The following is a 26,971-nucleotide window of genomic DNA, read 5'->3' on the forward strand; positions in this document are numbered from 1 at the left end:
TCTTTGGTACAGATCTCAATTCGCCAGATGTTTGTCATTCGAACTAATAACTAATAATATTTGTCAGCCAATTTATTTTTAAAAATTGTAACTTTCCTAACGAGTTAACAAAAGAGTATAAGTGTAATTAATTAATATTATTTTGTCCATAATTTGGCCTGTACTATTTTATTGTAACAGAGAATTAAAATTTTTTATTGAAATCACGCGTGATGCAAAAGCCTTGTAGTTAGGAGATAGTAACAAGGAAACCAGCTCAGCAGAAACGACGAAGAGGAAAAAGTTATTGATTCCAACGGCCACGGAATAATGTGTCATGTGACAAGGGGAGAACGTTTCATTAAAACATGTGAGACATAGAAAGTTTCCATTCTAGGCTATATCTATGAATTCAAAAGTAGAGAAAATATTGTTTTATTCGAATTAATTATACAAATTTCGCACTTTTACTCGTTACGTCTGGGAAATTCCATAAATAATTTCCTTGAAAGTGGATATAATGATGGATATAAAAAAAACTAGGTGCGAGAACAATAAGATTCGAGATAGCTGTCTACAATTGAAGACATGATTAGGTAAATGAACGTATTTCAAGACGCTCCTTGAATTTCTCTCTCGGTACGTATTTTATATAATCATTTCCGAGTAAAACAGACTAGTTTTGTTGGTTATTTGCAAACTAACCCTGTTCTTGGAACTAGTTCTTAGTTTCTTCCAATACGGATTTACATAACACGATCATTAGTTTGTATTTTTTTGGAAAAAGAATGGAAATGCTATCGGCAAATTATCATCTTATTACGCAAGAATCATTATTTCCTATAGCGATAATTTTTATGTAAAACTGACTAGATTCTGCTAAATAGTGCATACAGATTTTTTAAAGTCTTCCGAAAATGATAAACAAACATTCGCATTACGGACTTTGGATCGTACGACTTTCATTCTCTTGCATCGAAAATAGAAACAATTACGAACAGTTTGCAAGATGTAAAACGATCCCTGCAACCTATGCGATGATGCAAGAACGGTTTCAAGCAAGGTCAACTCAAGTGTTATTCCGATGTCATCGATACTTTGTGTACATTAACCTCTGTCTGTTGCAGTGTCTCATTGCAGACGACATCCAGACGAGTTCAACGACCTCGATGTTTCAATCTTTTGGTAACTGCGCACGAAAATATTTCATGGACATACGAGAGTCTGTCAGTTTTACTCAGAAAAATATTCCTTAATTACGGGACACCCTGTATAAAGAATGAGGCCAAAATTAACCTGGTCATGATTATCGGCAGTCTTAATTATTCGTGCTATCTTATGCACACATAGCTGCTACGCGATGTATTCCGTTTCGGGTTATGTAACTAGCTGAATAATTAGGAATGATCTTAGGAATAATTAGACGATCATAATTCCGTCATCGAAATTTCGAGAATCGATCGACTTCGAACAACAATCTTAGATTAACAAAACTACGACCAACAGACGAAACAACAATAGGACGACATGAATTGAAAGTATTCATGTCTAATAATCGAGTGTGTACCATCATCCATGGAGATCATTCGCATAATGAATTACCGCGATCGAACACCTTCATTGAAATTCAATGACTTTCTACATATTACGCAGCTAATATTACATAAATACATTACATAAAATGTCAAATTGCCTTCATATGAACGCGAGCGACCAAGTCGTTGCGGTATCACAACACAGAAGACACACGCATAATTTTATTAAGTAATAGAAAGTGACTGTGACCTTCAACGCTCCTCGGTTCCCCTTTGCCACACCGTTTAACACCGTCTTCGACTACCGCGCCGCAACCTCAAAAATTTCGTAAACTTAAATTAACGTAATTTATCAGATTGGAAAGATTCTAATAAAATTAGACTGGCGTGGTAATTAGAGTGTTAAATTCTTAAAAAATGGCAGTCGCTCTTAACATCTTCGAAAGTTTTATAATTTAAAGATTTATAATTTCATAAGGAATGCTTTCCACGCGATTAACGCAATACAGCAAAGAAAGGGAGGGGAATTAAAACGAAGTAAATCGTATGCAAATTTTCTGCTGCGTCGCTTCGCGAAGGTGTCTGTTTCCAGGAAATATCTAGACAATCGAGTAGTTCTCGATCGATTTTCGTAAGTTTGTTTCAAATTGTTACTTCGATATTTTGGACTTTCGATGACCACTGTATTTTTTTATAAAATACATTAGCGAAAATATCTGCTAATCTATCAAGCATCGACAATATCGATTATTCGTTCAAACGGGATAATTTTACACGACAACGTGTTTCGTTTTAATAATTGCAAAATAAAATACCGTGGTAGAGAAGTTGTACCACTCAACTACTACAAAAACCATAATAAATGTAATAAAAGAAGTTATGGTTGCCGTAGCAGGTAGAAACACGTTTAAAAGGTTCGAGTACATATTCATTGAAGCGTCATCAATTACGGTTCGAAACTGGAAAATCGTTTCGAGTGAAATTAGCTGTACCGGCGAGCGTGTATCGACTGTATCGCGTGTCTACGGAAGAAAAGGAGAAACAAATGAGAAAAATAACGGTTCGTTTACCTCTTGGAGCGACGTAACTTCGATTCCTCCCGCGAATAAAATCCTTGTACGAAGCATAGCATTATAGGTCTCTTTAGAGAAGCACTGACTTCCCCCATGCACTTTCGATACACACGATACGTCTTCCGAGAAACACGTTCCTCCTTATCGAGGGGATAAGGCCACGGGAAGCGACGGAAGAAAGAAACGTTATCCTCCGATGAACTTAACGCTGGTATTCATGGCACATCAAAGGCACTAATTAAGTATTCGCTGTGCGTGTGTCCGTGGCGGTCGCGGTCGCGATCTCAACGCGATCTCATTCTCGATATTCGCGACGACCCGGAGGGTTCGATCTGAAATCCAGCGACAGTCGGGCGAAGTGATCATCGTCTCTCGATCCTCTCCCGATATCTGCCGACGGCCACGCTCCTAGCGGTTCCTCACGTGCTCGAACGACCGGTGCGAGGGTCGCGTGGAAACCGCAGGATTCGCGACGCGTTGTCGGGCATGGTTGTCAAGGGTTGCGATACGGCCCTTAAAGGTATCGTCGTGTACGGTTGCCAGGCCAACAAAGCCGCGGTATCAAGGAAACACAGTCCCACTGTTAAGGTCTCTTCGACAGTAACAAACACCACGGAGCCGGCTGATTTATTAATTTCCCACGGCGTTCCGCGTCCAGTTACGATCCACGCGTTCCGAATCTCGTTGACGTTACCGATAAACACGGTTACCGGTAAACACGTTTCTTCGTTCGCGAACTTGATTGATCGCTGCGAACAATGCCATAAACCTGCCCGATCGCGACAGGGATAAATATATCCTCTCTACTGTTTGCCTCGAAATCACTTGTACCGATCCAGCATACGATAATCCGTCGGGCATTGAGAGGAGAAATGCTGTCTTCTGTCGACGAAAGATAAACCTCACCAACACCGCTCGGTGAAGGACTGTTTCTCTTTTCCCCCGATGTCCCACTGGATTCTCACTCGCGCGTGAACAAAAGCAGCAATACTTCCATCGGGCTGGCCACGGCTCGTCTAATTTCTATCTGCAGCCTGTCGTGCACCATGGGCCGAGCTGGCACCGTTCGTTTGGCCGCGGCGATCGGAACGACGACGCGCACGCATCACATCTCGTTCCACGGGACGAAAACACCGCGGAAAGCGCACAACAATCGAAAGACTTTCCCGCGGAAGAACTGAGGGAAGGCAGAGGGAGTGGGAATCGGTTGGTTGCGCAGGGCAGTGGAGAGGAGAGACAGACGGAGAAAGAGTGAGAGAGTGGTAGAAGAGAGGGGCGACGGCGGAAGAGCACGAGCGGGGGAACCGGGGATCGTTAACCGGCGGCGATTTATCGTATCGGTGAGGCCGATCGATGCGAAAGATTTTTTCGAAGTGATGGAACCTCGCGATGCTTCCAGCGATCAAGATGGCGGTGAGGTGCCGACAGGTACAGCATGGTTCAGCATCGCGCGGTCCACACGCGCGCGTTCCTAACCTCCGCCAAGGGAACTGTCGTGCCGTTCGAGGGCGAACAGAGCCGAGGTCCACGACAAGAAACGAGAGACGAAACGGGACGGAACGGCGCGAGACGATGCGGCCGATTCGTGTCTCTGTCCGTCACTGGCTCGGCCGACTACGCTCCGTTCTTCTTTCTATGCCGGCAGCGCCTGCACGTTTGGCGTGCTCGTTCGCTTCGCTCTCGCTCAATATGTCCTGCCTTCTCGAACTATACTGTCTTCGTCCTAACTCCCTACCACGTCTCTCCCCGTTGTCGTCGTCGTCGCCGTCGTTCTCCCCACCATTTCTCTTTTCCCGGCAGTCCACGCGTTGTCGTCGTCGTCGTCTTGGACGCTTCCGTTCTTCCGTTGCCGTGAAGGGTAGGGGTTCGACCGGGGTCACAACGAGCGTTCAAGCGACGGACCACAGTTTACACTGTGCAGTTGACGTAAATTTTGGAGCACGTTATTTAATACCAAACCTTTCTTGTCCTCAGGAACGACTAGTAATAAGTTTGGTGCAGAAATGATGCAGAATAGTAAATTAAGAGAAACGGCTTAGGTGGTCTCCGACGATCAGAATTGATTGAAAAATAGTCACACCTCTGCCAGCTTCGTTTTTATCGTTATCTGACCTTTTCACAAAGAGTCGTAAACACTATCAATTTATTATGACCTATTCATCGTCAATGACGAACCAGCATCGACTGATAACGTTTCACGTACATACCTAATGCATTTACTGCATCGTCAGCGGTTAGAAATATACGGTTTTATGAGCACCGATTGTTGCCAAATATGCCCAGAATCTTTAATATAATAGTTAGGAGAATATGCCACCTTGAACTAAAATGTTCGCACCGAAACGCTCCGAAGAAAACGTGACATAAATTATTTCCTGCGAACAGTTATATCTAGATAAAGAGAATAACAATGATGAAATGCCTAAAATTAACGTAATTCGCGCGATCCTGTCAGACATGCCAGGTGTGACAACTCTGTTTTTCCCGTGATGATAGTGTGTCTAACAGGATCCTATTTTACATTGTACACAAATTTCGTCAGCATTTCTGCGATAAATCAGATCGCATGATTCACCGGTTATGCAAAAAATAGAGACGCTCGTTCCAAAATTTAACTTAGTCTTATATTTTTATATTAGTCTCGTTATTTTTATCTTAATTTTAATTAACCCAAACAGAAAAAGCGTCGCGATAATTTCTTTTAGGTACTTTGAACGATACACGTTGCTGTAAAAAACAAACAGTTATCAGTATTATCTGTTACAATAGCCTTGTTACGTTTTCGTGACAAATGGAATGTTGCATGAACGATGCCATAAGGCAAAAACTTATGTAACCTTCTTTTCTTCATCTTTATTGGGCTGACCTGTTTTCCAGTTATATTATGCAAGTTGGTTGATCAAAGTTATATGAACGTTTATCTCTAATCCGGTCGGCAAGCTTACCGATTAAAAATATATGATCGTGATCTGAAAACCATGTCGAATGTCATCGGTGAAGCCATTGACGCAAATAAGATTGTGCTAATACTATTTTTTAGACATTTGTTTCTATCCCCAACAAGTTGTTATTGTACAGATAAGGGAATATTATCAACGCTGACTGAAGCATCTGCTAACGAAATTGAACTAGATAGCACTAGATCCCATTTTTTTCGCCAATTGTCAAGTTAATTGCATTTATTTTAATTATTGCTATTAGTGACTAATATTTATAATAAAAATTGTAAATTTCTTTCTGTTTCAAATACAAAAATATGATAAAGTGTCAAACGCGGTAAAGGCAACTCTTAATGAAATCACATCAAAATAACCTTCCAATTTCATTAAAAAATCAACAATTATTACTTGTCACTAGTGGGAATAATTTTATTTAACAGCGGTCAACGCTGCGAATATTTTGCAAATGGCACAGCTCGAATTTCTCGTTAAATCGCTTTCGTAGTGTTTGATGACGATTTTGCATCGTAGGAATACGTTGTTACAGTGACGCGAGCTGCAACAACGGATCATTGTGACTGTAAGATAACGCGCAATGCTACAGATACCGATAATAATCGACATAATACCTGCGGGGTAGACAAAACAGCCGTTTCGTCACGGTAATCTTCGAAACTGCGCGCTTTGTTAGTAATACAAATGAGCAACGTTTACACTTCACAGTTATCATATGGGATAATGGGTGCCAGCGAGGCGCCATTTGCGGAGACACTGATCAATTAGGCGCTAAGACTCAGTTCGCACAGCGATTCGTGCCGAACTAGCGGCTCGACTGTACATTCTTCAATGAATCGTATATAACCGATAACCGGAGAATTATCGTTACCAAGCCTCAATCCGTTGACGCCGTCGCGGATTTCAAAATCGTTGTCTTTAATCTTCTTGGCTCTTCAAAGTCTTAAGAGATGATTCTCGTGTAACAGCTTCAAGGGGTAATTTTTTTCTCTTTTTTTTATGTTAGTCAGAAGTCGACGTAATACTGTGAAAACAAGTTTCGAAAACTTTTCATTGAAATTTGCGAAAATGACGATATAGCGAATCATTGATTTGTATTTTATTTTCTATTTTGAAAAATAAATATAAATAATAAATCATTTGTTCTTATTATTATTGAACGAGAATTCCTTCTTCGTTTATTATTATAGCTTAACTTGCAGTATTAATTAATTTTTCCGCAATTATTATGTTTTCGCTGATAAATCGCGATATCAGATTCGTTCAGACAATGCGTCTCTGATATGACAATTTTGGATTTAAACAAAGCCCTTTGAATGACAAATAGAAGAGCGGCTGCAATGATAATAATTTTTCTTTGTACTGTCCGAAAATTTCTTTAGTCTAAATAGCTGATTTCATTTTTCTATTAGAACTAGAACGACTTAGCAAGTACTAAAATTCTGTTACCTTCTCGACGAACGTACTTCAATTGAATTAATTATTTACGTTTCTGCCAACTCGAAAAGATGTTACCTCGAAAATCGTAAAGTTTTCCTTAGTCTTATCAGGATGCATTTACGTACAATTATATCTATCCCGTCACAAATGCGAAAATAGAAAATGTAGTCGACTTTCGTCCCCTCGTGTGCTTATTGCTATCGCTCGCTTTCTCTTTCTCTCTCTCTGACCTTTCTCTCTATCCGTCTCTTTTCCTGTCAACAGCGCTGGTAAAAAAAACACGCATCAGCTGTGAGTTAACTCGGCGATACGTCGGGCATAGTGGTTGCTTTATGAAGAGGTCAACAAAGGCTGTTTATAAGATGGTAGAAATGTCAGCAAAAAAAATGTAAGAGAGGGCTTACTTTGCCAGAAGAAGCAGCTAGACAACGGGCCATTATACAATTGTGCGACCGGTATCATATTTTCGAGCAAACAAACTTTTTCACGGAGTTGCAGACGTTCTTCGCTACTTTCGGTTCGAGGTCGGTATCCGTGAAAGAAAAAAAATACTTTTATTGTTTTCATTCGATACAATATAGTTGCATAAAACACCACCGCCGTGAAATACGTAGTACGTTTTTAACAAACATTTCCGTCTCGACGGAAAAACGTTGTAATTTACACACGGGATGTACCGCGGGAAAATCAACAAACTACGTTAGTATATTTGGAAAGTCAGATCAAACAAAAAATTTTCGTACAAACAATGGATGACTTCATCTCTGTAAACGAGAAATGAACCGAAATACTGATACGTCCAGCGTTAGAAATAATCGCACGTTCTCGCGCGAACTACAGACTTTCCACTTCCGTTGTCGTATTGAACGTAAATTGTTATAGCCACTGTAAATTGGTATATCCACCATAAATTGTTATATCCACCGTAAATTGTTATATCCACTGTAAATTATTATATCTACCGTAAATTGTACATATTCTTAAAAATAATTCCAATAAACTCAGCGCACTGATGCCAGTCCTAAATGTATCTAGTTCTCAACATCTCAGGATTAACCAAGATTGACCTAAAAGGATTAATGAAAAAAATCCAGATTTTCTCGACAACGGATGCTTCTATCGAGATCTGAGTTTAATCTTCTCCGCAATTTGTATTTAATTATCTCCACAGATAATTAACTTCTTCATCTACTTCGTCTCATAATTTCAATCAGTGACTGTCCATTCAGTTGTTAATTTTAGCACTTTGTTTACCGACAGTCTAATTAAATGGATTTTCAATGATTGGCATAAAAGGAAATCGATTTGCTACAATAATTCCAGAAGAAGTTAATACATAACTTTAATCCAAATAGTTTATTACCTTACAGATAAAATTGCTATTGCGCATTTAACTGTGAATTTATAAGCAAACGATTCTCACGATTAACGTAGACAACTTCTATTTTGCATACAGATCCGCGATATACAAATAATTTGCAATTTCTATCGGTACGCGAGTTCCATATCTCGTTCTATGTCGCGTTTCAACACGTAACCCGCACGTGCCTATGTATGTAAATAAAGTGTGTTTACCTGACTCGTAAAAATACAGACAACCATCGAACGCTTACCCCTGGTACGATGACTTCCTCGATACGTGCTTCGCGACTTCGCGACTTCTGTCCGACTCAAAAGTGAAGAGATCTTTCGAACTATCGAGGGAAAGTGTTTTCAATGCTGTCAATCATTGTTATCTTCTTCGACGAAGCATGACCGCGACAATACGTACGTGTTCACGTAAAAATCATGTTAATGCGCCACGGGCATTATCTGCGGCGAGAGAGCAAATGGCGGATACGTTCGCGTATGAATATTATAATTCATGCATTTTATAGGTCTGATAACGTATCGCGCAAAAGACTGAAATCACAATGTTGCAACAAAACGAGAGAACGTATTGTTACGGTATATTTACGCAGTCGTTCCACAGCATCATTTTTCCTGATTGGTATGTCAAATTTTTTTCCAGAGACAAATCGATCTGCGGGTGATTATTAAAATACTTGATTTTACTTAATTTCGGCTTCCCGTAATTTGTTCACGACTTGGCAATTAGCATAAAAATCGGGAAGCGGTGATAGGTAAAAAGAGAGTCATGATATCTGTATCGATCAGTTCTGTAACCTGTTATGTCGTTTCTATGTGTATTGGTTTTATGCATCTCGTTTCAATGTATGTTGATTATATGTGTTATCGACTTCGTATCGTATACCTGCTTTACATGGCTGGGCATGTAAGCAATAAAGAAAGGTATCGATTTATAAACAAACTGAGCGGTAACTGTGACAACCGGCAAACTCATCTCTACGATCATCGATTGGTTCGCTACCTCTGGCAGAAAATATTCGACCTAACCCGTGAATAGAACTGCTGGGGGATTTGTTCCAACGTTTATTAGTTACGATAAATAGCATTGCGTATTTAATTAATGAAAACGATAGTCGAGTGGCCTTTTTATTCATCGAGCTAAGAAAATTTGTACATACTGGGTCATTAGCAATATACAATATTATTACGTTTTGCGTTACGACATTTCGAAGAAACACTGCAAATATGAACTAGCACGTGGTCTGTTACGAATATGAAAGAACATATAACAGTACTGGTGTAAGTAGCTCGAGTGGAGATAATAGTTAGCAATTAGTTAGTGCAGTTAGCTAACCAACACTTCCAACGCTGATCACTATAAGGTTTCTCGGCTTAAGACCCGTCTGATACATAACGCGAATGCCATCGACATTGTAAAAGCAAAGCTTCTTTTACTGGCTACCTTCTCTTGAAATGTCATAAATCTTGCAATGATTTAACATAATATACGATACAGTCAATTCTCAACAATTCTGCTTCAGCTTGTAAACATAAATGACATTTCGGAAAGAGGAAACAGGATTATTCGAGCCTCGCGGCTCGTTTTTACAGCTGTTGACAATCGACGACTATGAAAAATAATAATAATAATCGAATAATCCAAATAACCCCAAATTGCTCATCTTTGTTTACAAACTGAGGGATAATTCCAGAGAATTTACGATATAATAATAATGGTTGAGTGACCAACCCTATTATCAAGGGCTGCCTCGTTGACCGCAGTGAGTCAGTTGTTTTCATGTCAACTATTTACGCTCCAAGGATTTGCATCCGCGTTACTCATGCTCAATATCAACAGGGTAATCGTTCGTACCTTTTCTTCCTTTTCGTATCAGTATGTGTACATGTATACTTTATTGGGGTACGAACTCAAGGCGAGACAGTCTAAATCAAACATCAAGTATAAAACTCTCTGAGCTGAGACCACATTTTGTATTTACAGAACGCGGAGTTTATTCAAAACATTTAAATAAGTACATAACGTTCTTAGACGATAGGAAGCAAACAGATTTGCCACGTATTTGTTTGGCTGCGCAAATTCTGACCTGAAAAGAAAATCGGGATTTCCCGAGTCAGGTAGCGTCCGGCATAGATAATAGCCTGCGAGGAGGTATGTTTTTTTACAGATATTTAAACAAAAAGAAAAGGACTGTACCTGTATATTTCTATATTAGAGGTAATAGAAAATAGAAATATAATAGTATCATATATCGTTAAGTTTTTGTCTAAATGTCATTGAAAGTGTAAAGGTTACTTTATGCCCAACTATTCAAACCATGATATAAAACAATGTTCGATACGTTATTAATAACTTTTTGTACATTCAATACTAAAATAATCTCACGAGAAAATTACTTGAAATAAAAGGAAATTTAGCATATCCTTTATAGGATTAGTATTATCATTTTCACGGATAACACTAGTTACGAAGACAGGATTAGGTAAATGGACACCACACAAGTTTGGCGAACAATAATAAGAGCAGCTTCAATTTCAGAGATCGCAGCAAGTAATTCGTGGCACGGGAAAAACCAATTAATGCTACGTTGCCGCCTGTCTTCCTACAATTGGATATTTGAAACCAGTTTCTAATTACTTCGACCTACGTGTTTTCCATCGGAGAACATGACAGTTTCCCATTTATCCGGAAATCGGGTTACCTGGAACTTACGTCACGATTTTACAGCAAAGATTTTCACGTTTTTCAGAATGGGAACTTCCGTCACTGACCCAGGAAGCAAATCACCGCAAATCTTTGTGCAAACGTAACATTCCAGCAACAGCGAAGTTTTCAGCAGCTTAAACGAGCTGAATGAATTAAAATCTAAGACCGTTTAACAGACACGAATATTCAAACATTGGAAGAGGAGCAAACAAGTGCCGGCGAATTCATTGCACCGAAGCGATCGTCTGTTTTTCGTCAAGGAGTTCGACGGTTGCCCGAAAGCTAGACCAAAGTCATCGAAAGTAATTTAGGACTACAATTTCGAAGAGTAACAGAGGCGCGCGATTGCTTCATAAATCGTGTCGTCGACGAAATTTACGACACGTACGTCACGAAAGGGCTATTTCTGAGATTTAGGCCTTATTTACATTCGGCGCCCAAGTTCCGTGTCCGTCTTCCTCATTAGCCATGACGCGTCGCAAATCCGGTATTTCCGTAGAGTCATAAACCTTGTTTTTCCGAAACGATTTAGGGGATTTCCACGGCATTGTCGAGGACCGCGGTGATCCCACAGCTGTGCAATTAACGCCCGCGTTCCCTTCAAGGGTCGAAGCTGCCCAGGTCGAAAGAGGACGATGTCAATAAAAGATTAAGAAGGCGCTGATTCGGGAACGCAAATCGGTGCATCTCTTCTGTATGGAAATAGAAGTTTTCTAAGAACTTCCAAAACGAAAACGATGACACGTCGCCAAGGGATCATCGAGACGGATTAGTCACGAAACGATTTGTTTGGCGGACAATATTGCAACGCGGGAGTTAATGCGTCCTCGAGCATTCATTCCGGGTCTTACAGCCCCGGAAGGGTACATTATGATAATACATTCTCCTAAATGTTTCGCATCGTAAATTCATATACACCTAATGAATTCGTTTAAGAAGCTTACCGTATTCATTTCTACACTTAGTAATTAGACTGCAGACTTATGCGTTAATGAGAAAATTGCATAGCCGTAATTTCCAGCAGCAAGAACGTTAGAAACATTTAGCAGCCTCCAAAAATGAAAGCTATACAGTTATAATTAACGTGAAAGCAAACGTATTTTTCACAAGAAATGTTTCGATTGAAACATCTGTTTGAGTGCTGTCATAATAAAAAACGACAAGTTCACGGCAATTCGATCGACGAACGATCTACCGAAGCACTTCTCCATTGAAAATATTGAAAAGCCAGCCACGTTTCTTGCCACATAACCTGACGGGCGTACCGTTTGATTAAAAGCGCTACATCGACATTTCCTGCGCTCCGACCTGACGGCTTCCGCCCGCAGAGCATTGCCGTCGACGACGTCTTCCTTGGATCAGATCGATAGGAATATGATAGGAAGCCACTTCCATGTGACGCAAATCCATGTCGGTTGTCGCACGAGGCTTCGCCGCTGTCTGTCGGATTAATTGCGGGCCTTCCGGCTGTTGTTCCTCGTCTTCCCGGTTCCGATACCGGGGCGGATTCTCGAGGCAGGTTCCTCGGAAAGCGAGCGCGACGCGACAGAACGCGAAGCGCCGATACACTGCTTCCATTCTCGTTCAGATACGCATCTACATGTCGGGCACGTGTACACCTGTATGCGACACACGTGCTTCCACGCAATGGAACTTCGTTTGCGGCACGGTGCGCGAGCGACGGGAGAAAGACGGCCGGCAATTGAAAGCGCCTAAGTGACTTCCACGGGCGAAATTTTCTGTGCCAGCGCGCGTGTCGCGCGTCGCCTCGCGTCGCCTCGAGTCGTTATACACGGGGAAATATTGCACGCTGGGTAACAAGCTCCTTTAAATTATCTCGACCCCTCGCGGCTTTTTATTCGTTGCAATATCGGTTGTTGTCGCGCGCGCGCGCGCGCGCGGTCTCGCCGAGACACCGGCAAAGTGGTGTATCGATTTTGCGAAGAGGAACGGTCTCGTGCAATCTAATCTGCACGATCGAGATACTACGGTGGCAGACCGATACAACGAATTCAGTTGTCCACGATCTGTTTTACGGTGATGGCTTTTAGATAGAGCGGGCAACGGTTGTTGTTCGGACAACTTTTGGAACGCGTGATCGTTTCCAAATTGGATCGAAGGATTTGGTGATCTTTTCAGCGCTTTCACTGCAGTGTCACGCGTTACGTGCGTGACGGAATTGTTCACTTAGATTTGGAAATTAATTGTTCTAATTTATTACATCTTTTTAATAATGTAATAATAGTATAAAGTTATAACTTTAGATTTGCATAGATTATAATATATTATAAGAAAGTTATACGCAACTTAATTGTGTCAATGGCAATGTTTGCAAAAATTTTTTTGCTCGTTTTTTCCAGTGTATCGTTTCGTGAGATTCTATTAAACTTTAATTACAAAATACACAACGTAACAGCAAATAGCTTTTTAATTCAACATCTAAACAAAGCAAAAATTCCAGTTACTTGATCCAATCTCGGAAAAGTTATTGCATTTTAAGAGGTCTCCGAATATTGTCATTAGGCTCTGTGGTTCTCAGAACATTTTGTTCAGCTTTGTGATGGCAATTAAAATGCATTGGATGGAAAGTAATGTAATTTTCGGTGAGAAACAGATTCATATGGCTTTACGCCAGTACGCTGGATTATTTTAGATTGGATCCGAGGCAGATATTCGTTCGCAGAGTTCCATCACGGTGCGCATTGTAAATCATTTGCAATGTTTGTACTGCATTTTTAGCTTTGCAAACGCATAGATAACCAACAAACGTAACTATATACGTGTACAAATCTTTTTCATTCTTTTCCCACCTTCGAGTCAGTTGTAAAAACAGAATTATCTCAAAATGAATTTATTATTGAAACTCTCATGACAATTGCATTGCTTCATTGCTGCTTTTAGTGCTTTATGGACTAATAAATTATCTTTGGTGTTTACGTGCGTAACGGGGTCGTCGAAGACCCGGCAGTTATAGTACGATAACGAACACAGAGTCGACATTGTTTAAGACGATATCGCGTTAACTTCTTACAAACGGATATCTGTTCTTTGTACCTCGTTGTTAATCAACTTCAGATGAGCGAGATAATAAAATGGTATAATAAAACAAATAGGATAGAATAATTACTCAAATAAAATCAAATAAAATAATAAATAAAGTAGAGAATACTTTGTACGCTGATATCTTATAACCGAGATATTTGTAATTATTCTACTGCACTAAAGACATTCAAGATTAAACAATGATGAATCTATAAGGCAAAGAAAAATTTTGTAACGAGCGAGAATCAAATCTGCAATTAATAATAAAATCTGAAAAGACCTTCTCTCCGTAATGCGTGTTCTCCAGCTGCACAATCCGAATTTGATTTCACAGAAACGATCTGGACAAAACTTTCCACGTAACACTTCTTTTTCGTCACGATCCACACTAAAATGGTATAGCAAACGGTGTGACGTATTACGTAACACGCGTATGCATGGTAGTTTGTGTGAAACTGCAGGATCTTCATACATATGCTCTTCTAGAGGCTTATGATTGCGCAATTCCATACGCCACACAATTTCCTATACGACTTCAGTGCCAATCACCCGAACTCACGTTGTTCAAGATGATGACACATTTCTTAAACTTAAATAATATTAAGACTAGGATTACTACGGCAGCTAGGCGGATTTGTAACGATTCTTTTTGTAATATGTATTGTAAAATATGTGCAATGTAATTCAATGCAATTCAATGCAATTCGATGCAATATAAGAAATTATTACAATCGAAATGCTTCGTGTAACAGCGAAGAAAATGGCACGGCAAGGGTTTCAAATCGATTAAATCGAAGGGAACAAATACCGTTGAGTTTCGCTATGTCTCGAAAATAGCGCAGTTTTTCTCGGAGTGAGAACGTTTCCCGAAAACCTTCGCACGCCACGCAAGGAAACCGGAACAGACAAGGAATGCAACTTAGCTAAGAGATTTACGAGTATCATGCCATTTAGCCGGGAATAGTAGCGAAGCAAATGTGACAACGAGACACTAAAAAGAAGAAGCGTTGTTTTCAATGCCTGGTATCACGGCCTTATCACATTCCATGCGCGTATGTATACATGCATCTGTATATGTGGAAGTCGGAGCAGGTTTCTCGTGAACTCTGGTTTAAATCAGTAACACGATTCCTGATATTTGCAGTTGCTTTATGTCTACCATGAATCCGCGTACAAGGAACCATTATTCTCAAAACGATTGTTTGCGACGTTCGAGGAGCAGTGAACACGATAACGACAGAATTTTACCATGAATTATTTCAATATTACAGCATCGTTATATATTGTCAGAATTTTAGAATATTGTTACAAATAATTAGTATCTCATACTATCGTTATACATTATTATAATTTGATAATATTAGTATAAAGTAAAATGCAATGTGCTCGAAGATCCAGAAATTCTTTTCTTCGCAACTACTTTATTAAATATTCCCAACCGATAATACACGCAATTATATTTGTATGATAGGTTACTATGATAGCTTGACAATATCAATACAGTTAGCGATAGATATTAGAACCAGTTACAACTCCTTGCTGTATCTCTAAGATATGCGACTTTATGTTCGAATGCACCAGAAACGATTTTGAAAATGCGAATGTCGTCCGTCGTAAGGACTTGTAAATAATGTAATCCGCCGGTAATAAGGACAGTGATAGACAGCGCGATATTACCCTAAAAGTATTTCCTCGAAACAAAATCCGATAATCTTGAGCACACGTCTAGGCAACAGCGATAGTCAGGAGCCTCGTCTAGAACTGCAATAATTGACTAAAACTGGATCAGAACGATTAACCTTAATATCAAAAGCTAACATTAAGAAACCCTATAATAAAACTCCACGTGGTAAGAGACAGCGGATGTTACAACTGTAATGACGCATGTCCCATTTTGCATAATCCACGGGATCAGATTACTTCGAATCGAATTTTAAGAAAACCTCCCTTATGCTCACTATCTTCCAGAATATTTTGGATAAAATTCTCGGAAATCAAAACTCTAGAAAAAAAAATCTTGAAGTTCAATGTGCTCGACTAACAAATCGTTGCTAATCTAAAGTTCCGAATAAAAAAAATGCAGGTTTTCAAGACCGGCGCCGTCGTGCAAATTCTTTCCGAGCGTGGAAAAACCATTCGACTCTCGAGTTGACGTGATTCCACGCAAACAGGGAGTGGAATGTTTGAATGAAAAACAAATACGCAATAAAGATCCGTACGAACGTGTAGATAATCACGTGCAGGCGCAGGAACTGCGAAACGGCGCGTCGAACATGCGGGGAACCTCCTTTTTTGCATCTCTTATCGACGACCGCGTTTAAAAATTGCAGTGACCATTGAGATTATTTATCGTTGCATCCGTCTTTATGCCACTTAATACGTATTGTTTCCACTATCCTATTTCTGTCTGGATAGTGGAAATTGATTTCGTTTCCAACGTGTTTCATTAAGACTTTTAGAAAATGTGTCTAGAAAAAGTATAAAATATATATTATAGATATATTATATATTATATAGTATAAAATATATACAAAGCTAGTTACTTCATTTCAGTGAAATTAACACACTTTCTACGCGCAACACGTGACAAATCCGATTATCATCCGATCAGCATCAATTACAATTAGTTTTCACCAGTATGCTAGAAATGAACATATTTCTTTCTTGATAATTACGATGATTAGTTGGCGTTCTCCATTCGATCCTTATCGGTAGTTAACATAAATCATGAGGTGGAATAAAAGATTTTTAAATTGATAGAACTAACAGACCTAAGGGTGTTGTGTTATCTTGTATTTTACAAATAATACTACTGACAATACTGATTAATAAACCGCGGACTATATGCGTACATGACTGTCAACTAATTTTGTATATTGCATAAAAATTCGTAGTCTAATTATTATAACCCTTCGAACGTGAGCCAAGTTAATTACATATACAAGAATCGAATGAAAGGCTGTTCCTTTTCGTTTCTATAAAAAAGATCTCGTTATCAATATAATTAGCGTTCTCTTACGTTCTTCGCAAAGCAAAATTCTTTTCTCTTGAATAACTAATACGTATCCCGACTGTAGAAGACGACGCGAAGTAGCTTGTTACTGATCAATTTATGGAAATTGAAACCACATGAAAGTTCGCTCGTTTCATTAATGGATCTGACGATTCAAGATAATGCAGCAGCCTCGTTCAACTTTATTAAACGTTTTGCTCTAATGATTCTCAGGTGATCCGGCATTTTATTAGTTAGCTACAGAAACAATACCATTCGCGAGGATAAAATAAAAGTCTTGAGTTGAAACGTATTTTTGCAGGTTACGATTTTTCGGATTTCGTCGAAGATTTGAAAACAAGAATTTTGTTTCAAAAAATTATTGTTGAATAATTTCGCAAACAAAAATATGCTTCGGTTTTCAAGATCGACGATTCGAATCGCAGTGCTGCGATTGTTAAATGTAACGTAGGAACTATCACTGTAAGACAAGATTGCAGACAATTGAAGATGGTCGGTCACGGATATTCAAATTTAGAATAGATTTTCTGTTGCGTGTTCCTTAACATTAATTTGCCAGGACTGAATGCCATGAACCCATAGTAACTGACATCGCTACTTAATTAGGCGCTGGAGCTATAGATATTAAGCAAGGCCGTATGCTGATCGCCTGGTTACTCTATAAATACCCACATTTTTGGTCATCTTCGATCAACCTGCGGCATCGTGTTCTTCTTGGTCGTACATTTATCCACGTATTAGAATTTTTAGCAATTCTATTTTTAGCAGTTCAATATTTTATGCAATTTATTGTAAAACTCGACAAGAGAAACAAAGAATGCATGTAAAGCATTATTTTTCATTTTTCAGCAAATCGATATTATTATTACCATCCTGTAGACTTTACATAGACTAGTGTTTTAGCTAGATTAGTACTTAGTTAAATTAGGTAGCACTGCATTGTTACCATTTGATATAAATCTGGATAATTGCTTCGCTCTGCTACTACTCGGACAATATTCCAACTCGGAAATTATTACTAAACTCGCGGATCTTTTTGTAAGATAACAATAGCCTATATTAACTGCACGACAAAACAGTTGAGAATTTCTTAATAAACAGCACAAAGACGACAATAATTTAATTCGTAACTCAACAAATTATTTAGATCAATATAATGCAATAATTTCTTTTAAAACAATTATTCAATTTCTCTTAAAGATAAGTCAGTCGTTAAAAAGCTTGCCGATAGGTTACCAGTAAATGAAGTGTCAATAAGATCGCGTTGGTAAGTCTACCTAATCGAAGTTATGGGATTACCGATCTACCGGGGCTGGTTCATGAAATCCATTCGCGTTTCCGTTCTCACGGAGCCAAACAAGAGCAACGTTAAGGCATTTATAGTCGATGGAATCGAAAGCACGTAGGACGAATCGATACAACGGTGAAAAAGGAATTTCCGAACGACTTATTTATAGATTAACAGATGCCACAACCTTGGGTGTATAAAAGTTGATCTATAAATACATGGCCAATCCCGAAAGCTTATTTACTAATGGGAAATCGACACGACGATGTATAACAGCGGCACGTACCGCGCGTAAGTACGCGCAACTATTGCTTTCGAGGGGACAGGGTTGTAAATTTTCATCGTTTCCGATGCCATTAATATTGTCGTCGATTAAAAGGATACGTCAAATTGTCGGAACACACGCTCGGTAAAAACGGTATCGAATCAATATTAAAAATGACTCGTAAAAATAATTTATTGGTCGCGACGCTTCCCCTTTGCTACCATTTATCGATCTATCTAGTTATCAACCGATGTTTACTGATCAAATAATTAATTGACGAATGTCGTAGATATCGTTTTTTATGCTTCTTACTGCGATTGGAACGTGCCACTTTTGTTGGAAGCGTAGCGTAGAATTTTCTACGAACGAGAGTGAAATTATTTGCTATACTAAAGCAGAATTCAACGAGAATATTAATTTTATTCTTTTAGAACTTTATCTTTTTTTTATTTTATTTTCTATTTTGTATGTTCTTTATTCTTCTTCATTTTTTATTATTTCATACATTTATCTCTAAAGACAAAATATTAAAGAATGCGCTAAATCGAACAATACTGGAATATAAACGATGTGTTAATTTAATAAGACATACATTTATTAAAATATCAAATAATAATCATTCGCGAACGATATCTACAGTTTCTTGACTTTTGGCGATAAGTGTGTGTTACGATAAAAGTCGCTGAACGATAAAAGACGTTAAAAATGTGTGCAAATATATGCTTGTTATCATTGCGAAGCAATATAAAATAGTATTTGTTAGTACTTCGTAAATCTGGTATCTCGCGTTAGTTTCATTTGGAGAAAAGCGAATACATCTGGTATACGTTTGCAAATTGTATTTCACGTTTCCATTTATACTTAGCTAAAACAGAATGCATGGTGATCGTACACTGCGATCAATCTCGTAAATTATGCGCTGTTTATTACAGTCTCATTTGTTTCTATTGCTCCACTCTGTCTGCAATTGATCCCACACACTAATGTTAGACGATGGGTTACATTGCAGATACACTACCTTTCATAAGTATCCGGACACCTAGCAAAATTCAAACGATTACCGTACACATGCTTACAATAATAGAATTATTATTTAATTAAATATATTGTTAGTTCAAACCGAACGATATAAATTTATTATCACCGTTAATAAATTCCTGACGTATTCGTCAAGTACTCGTGCTACTGCCCAGGTATCGACTAACATGTCTGACCATGATTTGCAACATCTCCTTGTAATTGCTTACGCATGCGTGTCCGATGAATATTCAGATTCTCCTGGAAACATAGTCTTCTAAGGAAATCTGAGACTAATCACTTCTTCGATTTATATCTGACTAAATATTTATGTTCAATTATATTTCATTCAAAATTATATAAATCTCTACAGCTACTTTTCAGATTTGAAACGCGTGGCTCTAACATTTCTAATTATTTAATCCTATGATTTCAATAAGCAACGTTCTAATCTCGCATTTATCAACCTCAACAATACAATGATAAATACAGTGGTCAATATTAGCACTTTTTCTAGTGGAAGCTTATTAATAAACTTTTCAATGGCTGTGGTCTAAGAGAATCTCGACAATATCTTCTTAAATAATAATTTCAAAAGAAAGTTTTACATTATCGTAGATCTCTACTGTTCTAAAAGAACTATTATAAAACAAATTAATTGCGTTATAATCGCAAACAATTTTGAACAGTCCGTCAGCTAACGGATAAGAGTCCAGATACTTTTGAATGGTGGTGTATGTACGTGGATGCACCGGATGCGTTCGTAAAAGTTCCCGAGCCCTCCTCTGCGGTTCCGAGGTTGGTCGCCATAGGGGTTTCAGCGGGTACAAACCGTACAAAATCTCCGACCACCCTAGTGCAATTAGTACAGATTGTTTTTCGAAAATCTCCTTGACGAAACTCAATTTTCTCTGCATTCTCCATTTCACCGATTTTACAAGATCGCAAGGAAGTGTCTATCGACATGCAAACGATACCACAATTGTACTAATTAGAGTATTTTCATCGCAATTTCGTAATTACGCGTCTCTGCGAAATTTGGTTCTGGTTCGGAGGCTCCTACCGTTCGAAATCACACGTTTAATCCGGGCGCCCTGAATGGCACACTGTAAATGATGGGTATATATAATCAAAGGTATTAATTAGTGGAAAATCCATATTACGTGAGGCAAGTATCGATTACGTGTAACATAATTAGCACATTTCCAGGGCATCCGAATATTGCGTACGCAATATTCGCCTGACGGTGTTACGAAGGTTTTACAAGAAAAATTAAGCTTTCCGTATACATTGTATTCACCCTTGTCGCAAATAAAATTAATTTTTCCACATATGGAAATTGTTCAATTGTTCGAACATCTTTCGCTCAATTTTTCATGCACATTTATATACTTATTGATAAAATTTCATTACAGATAATTAATCTGCAATAGTTATTTACCAAATATTTTATCAATTTCTAAAGCCAATGTAAATTATATATTATAAACAAATATTTACAAATAAAATTTTAAGCATTTGAATGATCTACTAAAAGGTTTCTCTAACTTTTTAAAAATTCATGATGGACACTTAACTACAAGTATCCACGCTTAGAAAATGAATATTTAAACACGATTTCTGTCGCTCGTAAACTAATTAACGCGTCAGTGATCATGCCTAGCGTTATGAATTAATAACGCAAAACGAGACAAGTGTATTAAATATACATCGATGTAGCTTTCCCTAAGTACGTACAATAATGTGATATGTAAAGCACCGTATGATGGATGTTGAAATTTAATATCGCGATAATTCGAAATATTATCCGACATTATTAGCAGATATAAGGAAGATAATAATTTCTGGTAACATTCTCATGTTGTGATATAAATAGAACACAGATTTTATGCATTTCTGATAACAATGATTAGGTCAAATACGAAAATACTGTAAATGCTTTAAAAGAATTTACAGTTTCTGGTAATTAACTTAGACAAATTTCTATTCTGCATAAAAATCCGTAGACTAATTATAAATACGCTGCAGTTGGTATTAAAAATGTATACATCAAAATACCATTTTTAGAAATTTCTTCGAAGGAAGATACTGATTATTATAATACCAAACTTAGCAGTTCCATCAATTAAACGAGGAATTTATTGCTGACTGAAATATGATTCCGATTGTTGTTATTGCCAGACATAAAGAATGCAAAACATTTCTTAATCTACAGAAGTGTAGGCGCCGCAGGAATCAGATTAAATGGAAAGTATTGAAGACAAGATAAATGATGATAAATTATAATCTGAACAAGGCTGTTTAAAAAAAAAACGCGTTTTTCAGTCCCTTGAAAAAAGAATTTTTAAGCTCCTTTCTCGTTAAAGTGAGACTTCTCCTATGGATTTAATAGGTGAAATGTTTGCTTCCATTTGAAAGATTCATATTGCTTCTGCCACTTGAATTCAATAGACCAAATGCAATTCGCCCAGTATCTAGATGTAAAGACGTAACTTTACAAAGGTAAGTTCTCTCGTTGCCGCTAATCATCAGCATGAAGGCTGAGCTCGATAACATTCATACGGATTACATTTGAAATATATTTTTGGTACACTAATTCGCGCGCTTATCATTTAATATAGTATAACACCGTCCATATAACAATGTTGTATCGCATAAATCATTATGCCTTACCTCTCTAATTATCTCCATGGCGTTTAACGATCTTTCCACACGCGAAAGTAACTTCGCGACGCAAATAATCCAACGCCGAATACACCGACTCAGTGGAATCCCTCGAAAACTATCGTATTAATTGCACCGGGAACGTGATTACACCCACACAGCACTCTGCACGCGTTTGTTCGACACAATTACGTGATTCGCCGTAGTCGCATTTCTTCATTCGAGAAATTATTTATAGCGTAACGTTAAACCGTCGCCAGCCTCGCCGAAAACGTACGCATCGTACAATGCAAAGCATAAGAATCCGTGAGTCTGTACGCGCGATAAGATGTCGCGCAGCTGGGAGTACTTATCAACGCCGGTGAACGTTTCGATCAGATTATATCGAGACAATACAACACGGGATTTCAATTAACATGCGCGCGAAATTTATTCGCGCACCGACCAATACGTGAATAGAAATTGCCGATGGCGGACCGCACGGTGCACAATGGAGTACCTGGCATCAATAACTGGCCAAAAATCGATCTAAACATGTTTTATATAAAACATGAAATTTCTGGAGATTGTCGAATGTATTTAAATCATTATTATGATCTAACTATTATCTGAACTATTATCTTGTACAATTTTTGAGGAATTATAAGTACATAATGGCATCATCTCACTTGCCGTGCTTCAATCGCACAAAAAGAAATAAAATAATTTCGACCAGCTTTTGAGATCAAATACGCCGCTGTACGACAACGCGATAAAAAGTTTGCTAATCGAGTACAAGATAAGTGTAGCGTAGTCGTAGAAAGTTAGTCGAGTTTCTACGATTTTATCTCACGGATCGGACAAATGTTTTTGCGGATAAGGAAATTTTACAGTAATTACTAGACTGTGAATTTGATGGACTTATGACCAAAAATAGGTGGCAGCAATTTCAACCGCGGGAGAAAGTGAGAAATTTAGTGAAGAAAGAAAGAGATTCTAAAGTGGCTTATATTGCTTGTAAAAGGCGAAGAATATTTACGTTTCGCACGAAGATTCGAAGTCTAGTTCAAGCTCGTGAGCCACCGCTGTGATTCACTTTTTAATATTTAAAAAATAGCGATATATTTACGGCAGGTCACCTGGATAACTGGTTTATCTGTAAAGACGATTGATGTTGACGTTGCTGAATTTCGTTTAAGACATAGGATGGCAAAGTATCTTCGGTTTTTGGTGAAATTTTCAAGGATATTCCACGACTATTAATTGCTTTCTTAATTAGAGTGATACTTTTTTATAACGCCGTGTGCCAAGGGTGTATATGATCGCTAAAGGGCAGCTGCAGAGAAAAGTATCTTGGTCTTAAAGAAGCGTGTAAGAGTTACCTCTGAATATTATACCAAGATACAGCTTTCGCAACAATGAATCATTATGACCTATTACATACGTATTTAGAATATTTTGCTATCGATTGACCATTCTAGAATCTTTGAATGGCTGCCATAGTCCAATCGTGAGAACAAGTACCGGTCACAAACGGCCATCGCGGCAGTGTACGAGTTGAAAATATGTATAATGTATTCATCATGTTGCACAAGACTACCTTCACAATTCGCTTCTCTCGCCTAACGATAATTACGAAGGCAAACAGATGAACGATCATAGTCGGAAATAAAAATATTTGACTCACCCATTGACGACGGAAGAGGATTCATTATTGTTAGATGGTCCCGACACGTGGACTTTAGGCACGTGGTAGACGTCCCCTTGTCCTTGACCATGACCATGACCCGGTTGCTGATGATGGCCCTGAGCCGACGTGTATTCATCGCTGTCGCTACTGTGCGGAGGCTCGGGCCCTACAGCGCCGCGAGGTCTGAAACAACAAAACCACTGAGATATTACGAGAAATCGTTGTTTACCTTCGTCATCTTTAATAATTACTTGCTGTTTCCCTTCTCGCCTAGCTTGCCAAACATGGGGGCCTGTCGCGCCGCGTTTCTACGTAATTTCGTGCATCTGATTAACCGTACTTCATCGAGCAAACGAATCTAATCAAACACGTGAGTCCGTTAAGTCGCTAACACCTTAATCCGCGTTCTAATGCGAAGCACGACAAACGTGATTCTCTACAACCTGGTTGATTCATTATCGATCGAGCATCAGATGAAACTCGTTCCGATCATGCATCGAGTTGGCCGAAATCTCGTCTGGCATTTTTCCAACATCGATGAGCTACGAAAAAGGGAAATACCGTTCCAAGAGAAGCAGCGACGCTTATTTTTCAACTGGTTTCGAAAACGGGGGAAGACTCAGTTGGCCAAACCGATGTTTCGAAAACTATCGAATCCCTTGCGCATTACGCAACCTACGGAACCTCCGAAAACATTTCACAGATGTCGTGATGATTCTTTCTGCTATCTTCTTCCGTCGTTTATTGCCAAAAGCAAAATGTCATTGAGAATTTCAAACTATCACGAGGAGATGACGGTCAGCGGAAACATGACGAGATCTGTATGCAAATTGGAAGACACAAGAGAAACGTACATGCATCCGTAAATCATGTAACCTACATACGTGTGTACATGGGGCCCGTGCATCGCGAAAACGCGCCACGCTTCCTGACTTTAATGGGATGTCAAGATGCTATATCGAAGACGCAACTGAGACAGACAGTTCCATTTCGATTCGCAAGACTTTTACAGGGCAACGGACGAAGGGTTGACAAAACGTTTACAACAGCGTAACCGCCGGAGAAGTGAAAACCGAACGTCGCGAACGGTCGTCGTTACTTGAATCGTCTAAGACTGAATAGAAAGGGATTAAAAAACGGGTTTTGAAAAAGTCACACCTGCGACGAGTGATTTCGTAGGTAGCAGTCCAGTAGAGGGGCGCCACTGTTCCACGTTACTGATTCACAATCGCATGCAAAAACCGACTCGGGAATTGGGTCTTCTCCCACGAACGGAAACTCTAATTATGACTAGAGCTCCTATATCCTCGTTCCGATTTTCATTTTACGCGCACCACAAAGGACTCTGACGACTTTCACCCGAGAATTAGGGCAGCCCGGAAGCTGGCAACGGTCAATACGATCGCAGCATCGTTCCTCTCGGATACTGCTCGGAAGCTGCTCGGAAGATCAATGAAATTCTGTTCGGTCGCCACTGGGATGGTTATTCGGCGAAGGGATCCCTTATCGCGATGCCGTGACGACCGATAATGACACCGACCGATGCGTCGTACGCACTGTCCGGGTCTATTTGTCCGCGTGCGTCCTTCTGGCACGCAACGAGCCGCCGATATCTCGAGCCCGAACGCGGATCGGAATGGGTCTCTCGTATAGATCTCGGGTCAAATTCGACGCGGACGGGATGGACGAGGATCGTGAACGGCGTGTCCCGCAGAGACGTTCGCAGCTTGCATCGAAAATACGGCAATGCGGTGCGTGGTGGAACGCGGTGCAGTCCGCGCTCGTGCAAACTCCTCGCTAGTCGACGACACTTCCGCGGATGTACACCAATGGTACAGCACCGTTGGATGTACAGCGGCGAACGCATACTCAGCTGTTCCGCTGCGCCGCGTCTGCGCCAGTCCCGCCAGCTATTGACCGAACACCATACCGCTAGATATAGCTTGCTAGTGGGACCTGATTGTGAGCACGAGAAGACGTACACATGCACGACGATCTATATGCACCTATACAAGATGCGCCAACGAGAGATCGCATCGCTGCACCCGGTATACGGAAACTCGCCGACAGAGGGACCGCGGTGCCGGTCAGCTGATCGGAAATGTTGTTCCCGGGACTAGCCCAAATCTTCTCTCTCTTCCTCCCTCTCTCTCTTCCTCTCTCTTTCCCTCTCTCTCTCTGACTCTTTTTTCTTCTCTTTCTTTCCAGCGCGTGCACCGCGAGACGTTGCTCACGGTGGGCCGGCTGAGACGGATATCGATCCGTCTACACGTGCGCAGTCTCGCGTCGTCGCTATATGTTTACACGGTGGACGTTTAATTGCCCCACAGGCTGGCGAAATGAAAATAACTTCCTCATTAAGGGACTACCGGTGTATACCAGTGGCCGACAGTGGCGTAACTAATCGCACGGGACACCCTCGACGACTGCTGCGGCGAGTAATGGACGAATGTAAAAAATCCGAAATTTTTAAATTATGATGTCCCGTATGACGAAATTAACCAAGGTTATCAAATGTGCCTTCACTTTTAATAGTTCGATGATATTCAATTATTTGATTATTGATCAAATGAGAACTGAAATGTCAAGCTGTATGGCATCGATTAATTTTTCGAAATTAGTACGACGCAACAGGTAGATTAGCGTGAAAATAATTTAAAAATTTGTGCAAAGGGCTCCGTCATTCGCATACGGATGACATGGCAGTCGAAGTGTTAAGAAATATGTCGAACCTTTTAAAAAATATTGGAAGTAATTTCACTGTAGATTTCGACGAATTTCCTTCAGTGTGATTCTTAGGTAATTTGTATATTTTCTTTCAACTTCAGATATTTTATGGAATGACATACTATCTTTAAAATAGACCAAGGGGAATTTTAAAAGTAACAACCAATATGTTTGATTAATTTTAAAGAAATTTTAAGGTTGAAGATGAATTGGTTTAAGCGGTATGAATT

General features: G+C 39.3%; 1 protein-coding gene across 5 annotated transcripts in view; it reads right to left on the reverse strand.

The window, feature by feature from the left end:
- LOC144475670 (uncharacterized) overlaps positions 1 to 26,971 on the reverse strand; it is a 92,378-nt gene that overhangs the window by 52,461 nt on the left and 12,946 nt on the right. For all 5 annotated transcript variants that reach the window (XM_078191783.1, XM_078191787.1, XM_078191788.1 and 2 more), the window contains one exon: positions 24,012 to 24,197. In XM_078191783.1, coding sequence (XP_078047909.1) covers positions 24,012 to 24,197 — 186 coding nt within the window. The remainder of the gene's footprint in view (positions 1 to 24,011; positions 24,198 to 26,971) is intronic.

Source organism: Augochlora pura, chromosome 10 (genome assembly GCF_028453695.1).
Source record: "Augochlora pura isolate Apur16 chromosome 10, APUR_v2.2.1, whole genome shotgun sequence".
In the NCBI taxonomy this organism is placed as follows: Eukaryota; Metazoa; Arthropoda; class Insecta; order Hymenoptera; family Halictidae; genus Augochlora; species Augochlora pura.